This window comes from Phragmites australis, chromosome 22, assembly GCF_958298935.1.
Source record: "Phragmites australis chromosome 22, lpPhrAust1.1, whole genome shotgun sequence".
Classification (NCBI taxonomy): domain Eukaryota; kingdom Viridiplantae; phylum Streptophyta; class Magnoliopsida; order Poales; family Poaceae; genus Phragmites; species Phragmites australis.
Genome location: NC_084942.1, coordinates 756,282 through 761,771, shown reverse-complemented (window position 1 = coordinate 761,771; position 5,490 = coordinate 756,282). Strand labels below are relative to the sequence as shown.

The following is a 5,490-nucleotide window of genomic DNA, read 5'->3' as shown; positions in this document are numbered from 1 at the left end:
TCATTAAGGGAGATATGATGCCAATGTTTGATGTGTTTCATCAATGTGAAATGCCTCTTTATAGCCTTAATTTGGAGTTATTACCTTATTGACAAAACGAAAAGAAACATAGCAGATCCAACAATATCATCTTATTTGCTTGCTGAATGTGAGTTTTAAGGTTTTTACTATGGTCATTACGAACAAAATCAATTTGGTGGCTCAGAAGGTTATTAGTCCAACTCAAACTGCTTTTAATGAATGGAGTCAGTCATTCTTAAACTAGATTTTGAGAAAGCATACCACAAAGTGAGATGGCCTTTTCTGCAACAATCGTTATGGATGTAGTTTCAAGAGGGAGTGTTGGGGTGAAGGTTAACGATATTTTAGACCATTACTTTCAAACTAAAAAAGGGTTACACCAAGGAGATCCTCTTTCACCTATCTTGTTTAATATTATCGTTGATATGCTTGTAATTTTAATCAAGAGAGTTGTAGAGAATGGAAAAATCAAAGGTGTATGTCGGTGTATCAGGAACTAGGGGTCCCCGAATCCCGAGGCCAGGCCAGCCATCCGCCACATGGCGCCATCCCGCGAGGTCTCTCTTATGGGATGAGGAAAGGCCAAGTCCCGGGAGAAGGTGCTCGGGGCCACGGTCGGTGGCCCCGAGTACCCCAGTACCCCGATGATCCACGTAATCCGAGTACCAGGAAGAAAGTGCTCGGGGAGGTGCCCGGTCACCCCCGAACACCCTAGTCCCCCGACGATCAGAAGAGCTAAGTTCCGGAAGAGAGTGCTCGGGGCTGCGTGCGGCAACTCCCGAGCGCTCGGTTCCCCGAAGATCCGTACAAGAGTGCTCGGGAGAGAGTGCTCGGGGCTGCATGTGGCAGCCCCCGAGCACTCGGTTCCCCGAGGGTTCGTGCAAGAGTGCTCGGGAGAGAGTGCTCGGGGAGGTGAACAGTACCTCCGAGCACCCGGCACCCTGAGGACAAGGATGGGCATTCTCGGGAGAGAGTGCTCGGGGATGTGAACAGCACCCCTGAGCACTCGGTGCCCCGACGACTCAGAAAGGCCCCCGAGGGGCCTGCCGATGAGGTGTCAACCAGCCAGAGGTCCGAGGCCACATTTAATGAGCGTGCGTGGCCTGACACCTCCAACTGCTCCCGCCGCGCTCAGCGTCAGTTCCTGCCACGTTTTTGGCAGAGAGGCGTGGGGTCATTAATTGCACAGGTCCCGTCCCGTGCCATCCGGTTTGTCTCGGGATAACGTCGTGAGGATCAAGGTGTTCCGTCTGCCGCACTGCTGTGGCAGGGGAACAAGACAGGGCGAGCACGCCGGGTTGCTCCGCGGCTACCCGGTGGGCCCTCTCCACGGCGCCTGTTGCCAGGGTATTTATGGTGACGGACGACCGGACGTGCGACGTATTTTCCACCCCCGGTCACTTCACCCAGAAGAAATGATGACGCCCTTTCCATTTATGGTGTCTCGGAACTCGAGCCCCCTCCTTTCCGTTCGGGGCATGTCGTGGCCGGCGAGTACTTAAAATAGCCGGCAACACAGAAGCAGAAGACGAGGGAGAACAACGGCAAAAGAACCCCAACCCCACGAAGAACACAGCGCAAGAGAGACACTGTGAGCAAGGTTGAGCACAGTTCCAGCCGAAGAATAAGGAGCCTCAAGCTCTTAGTTAGGCCAAAATTCTTGTAACCAACAACATCCTTGAGGGACTTCCTCAGGACAGTTATAGCATCCATACAGGAGTAGGGTATTACGCCCCCGTGCAGCCCGAACCTGTCTAAATTCTGGTGTATTTACTTCTTCTTGCACTAGATCGACACCCCCACCACCGGCCGTTGCATTCATTCTCATTTATTCCTCCGACGAGCTTATTCAGGATCATCCCTCCGGCCGAATCTCTAAAAAGAGGTCTCTCGGGATCCCTGTGACAGGAGTTAATCCTCCGACAGTGTAGTTCCTCAATTAGTTGATGGCCTATCCATTTTGCAATATACAGATGACACAATCCTTTTTATGGAACATGATTTTGAGATGGCTAAGAATATGAAACCCTTGCTCTGTGTTTTTGAACAATTATCTAGCCTAAATATCAATTTTCATAAAAGTGAGATATTTTGTTATAGGAAGCTAAACAATGTGAAGAGGAGTATTCTCAGATCTTTGGGTGTCATATGGGCTCATACCCTTTTATGTATTTTGGGGATTCTGATGCATCATAAGACGATTTCTAATAGAGATTGGATAGAGGTTGAAGGCTGCTTTCAGAAAAAAAATTAAGTTCTTGGAAAGGAAACTGATGTCAGTTAGAGAAAGATTAGTGTTAATCAATTCAGTCTTGAGTAGTCTTGCTATGTTTATGTTATCTTTCTTTAAGGTACCAAGAGGAGTTCTTAAGAAATTAGATTTCTACAGATCTAGATTTTTTTGGCAATGTGAGGAACATAAAAAGAAATATAGGCTATCCAGATGGGGCATTCTCTGCACACCCAAGGATCAAGGGGTCTTGGGATTCTAAACCTGGATGTGCTGAATAAGTGCTTACTGAGTAAATAGCTTTTTAAATTAATAAATGAAGATGGCCTTTGGCAAAAAAAAATCTTAGGAATAAATATTTGCGAACCAAGACAATTGCTCGAGTAGATAAGAATCCAAGGGACTCACAATTTTGGTTGAGTCTAATGAAGGTCAAACAAGACTTCTTAAACTTGGGTTCTTTTAGCTTGCATAATAGGAGACAGATTAGATTCTGGGAAGATGTTTGGATAGGGCGATCGGCCTTCAAAAATAAATATCCAAATCTTTATAATATTGTTAATAAGAAAAATACAACTGTTGCTAAAGTGATGAATTTGGTGCATCTAAATGTTTCTTTTCGTAGACCTTTATATGGTGACAAGTTGATTGCTTGGCATGATTTGGTTACAATTGTTGTTAATGTCCATCTTGAGGAACAACAAGACACTTTTAAGTGGTCTCTTCTTCAAAATGGAAGATTTTCAGTTGAGTCCATGTATAAGACCTTAATTAACAATGATGTTGTTTCTCGTAAGAACGTCATTTGGAAGTTAAAGGTTCCTTTGAAGATAAAGATCTTTATGTTGTACTTGCAATAAGAGGTAATTTTAACAAAAGATAATCTGGCTAAAAGACAATGAAAAGATAGTCTAAAGTGTGGTTTTTTAATGCTGATGAAACAATATAACATTTATTTTTCGATTGTTCTTTTGCTAAATTCATTTGGTGTGTGGTTCAAGTGTCTTGTGGTTTGAGCCCTCCAACTAGTATGGCTAATATGCTGGGAACATGGTTGGGCAAGTGTGATATATTGGGCAATAAGGTTAAGCAGAAATGATGTGGTTTTTGACAAAGCGCCAATTCATTCTTCTATGCAGGTTATGTTCAGTGTTACGCATTGGGCACGTTTCTGACCGGGAGTACAGAAGGAGGACGAATCCAATCACTTAAATGTTGCTTGTCGTCTTTTAGAGACAACAGTGATGGGAATTTTTGTCAAACATGGATGGAAGTGTAGTAATAGAATTTGTGCTTGAGTATCTTTTCCTATCTGTCATGGATCTTCTAAAAGTTATGTTGCAATCTTATTGTCGGTTGGACGTTTGCTTAGATTTTGTAATAATGAATGGCAGCATGCATCTGATGATGTAGAGGCTGGGATAATACTATTCCATTATCTAAAAAAACAAGGATCCAGAAGAAAAAATGAGAAACTTGCTCACCTGTAACAGGCTAGTTTTGTTTGGGCGCGAAAAATATCATCTTTTCCAAATAAAAGTAAGAAAAAAGGCGATTAATTAAATGTAACATTACAACATATAGGAAAAACAAATTAAAGAACCAACAGTCTACACCATGTTCTCTGCAGTGTTAATGCACTGTTGTGCTGGCGCAGCTAGGGTTTCTCTACAGATAGGGCAAGTGTTTTTTCCTTGGCGTAGCCACGGGGCGATGCAGCCTCTGTGGAACGTGTGGGCGCAGCCCGGCAGGACGAAGCACCTCTCGCCACGCTCGTACTCCGCTAAGCACACCACGCACGACGACGACCCGCCTTCGTCTGCGTCGTCGTCAGGCAGCTGCTGGTACGGGACGTCGTCCACGCTCTCCAGCAGCCGCTCGGCGGCGAGCAAGTTGTCGCGCCGGCCGCGCCAGCGCCGGAAGCAGGCCGCCGCCTCGGCGGCTGCCATGGCAAGCAGGCAGCCGTACATCAGCGCGAGGGCAAAATAAGTCAAGGCGACGGTCACCCAGCCCATCGAATCGTCGCCGTCCATAGCGAAAGCGGATCGACAAAATTTTCTCGATCTCTTGATTTTTTGCACGGACTTGGGGTGTGCAGGTATATATGATCCTAGCTAATTACAAGCTATTAAATAAGGTATAAATATTGAACATCCGATGGAGTACGTACTTTGTGTTCCAGTAGAGAACAAACTATATATAAGGCATACTACGTCCGTCCGAGTCGGATATCTATGGTGCATCCATAACGACCCAGTTCTAAAACTGTAGATCCCTGAAAGAAAAAAGTTTCTAAGATAATGAAGATTCCTGAAAGGAAAAAAAAAGATAAAAGGGAGAAGATAGTACCATATAAGCGACCTTGTCGATCGGATTCTGAGACGATGCAAGTCTGGGCCTGGGAGGATATAAACCTTGACCCAAATATTGCCCTATAACTTGTTTTCAATCTATAGTGGAATGGTGGGAAGACGTCTTCAATGGAATCGCCATCTACATCATATGAAATATTTAGAAAGAAAGGAACCATTGAGTTTTTCAGAGTTATACAATGACGATTCAAAAGATAGCTTCTAGAACTAAGGAAGACATCCAGCAACCACAATAAAACTTCTTTATGTTGTAACGCTCTCCTCTTTCTGTATCGTCCCATCCTTGCTCTTCTCTATGCTTTTATGTTGCCAAGGCCCGGTGTCTTTGGCAGGACCCTGTCTTTATGTTTTAATTTGTTATTACTAAACCATTTTCTTCTAAATTGAAAGGCAGAGTTCCTGCCACGTTCGTTCAGAAAAATTTCTGAGACGATGGCGGCTAGCAGCCCTTTGGCTCGATATAGCGGGCAGGTACGGTGACTCTGCAGCCGCGTGGCGACGCAGCCCGGCATGACGCTGCACCTCTGCCCGTCCACGTCGTCGTCTGCAACAGCGAAGGGGGTGGCACCGGCTACGAAGAAGACGGATCGGAGAAAATGCTCTGCACGTGTAGGGAAGAGAATTAACAATCAATCGTAGCTGCTTCATTCCTGTGAATTATATATATTAAAGGTGGATGGATCGATCAGGTCCTAATCATCTCGCTAATTCTTCAGACGTGGACTACTACTCTGATCGCATGCATGTTTTACTCGTGACGGCTACAAATATTATTACAAGCTAGATCGAGGAGAACAGGCCACGCTTACGCTTTGATAAGAGAGTGAGAGTCTTTAGGCGGAGTAACAATGCCCTATGCAAGTATGC

At 45.1% G+C, this 5,490-nt stretch overlaps 1 protein-coding gene across 1 annotated transcript; it reads right to left on the bottom strand.

Moving 5' to 3' along the window:
* Positions 1-3,861: 3,861 nt before the first annotated feature.
* Positions 3,862-4,490, bottom strand: LOC133905336 (uncharacterized). The gene has a single exon (XM_062347106.1). It carries the CDS (start codon positions 4,282-4,284, stop codon positions 3,862-3,864), a length of 423 nt encoding a protein of 140 aa, XP_062203090.1. The 5' UTR covers positions 4,285-4,490.
* Between the last annotated feature and the right edge of the window lie 1,000 nt (positions 4,491-5,490).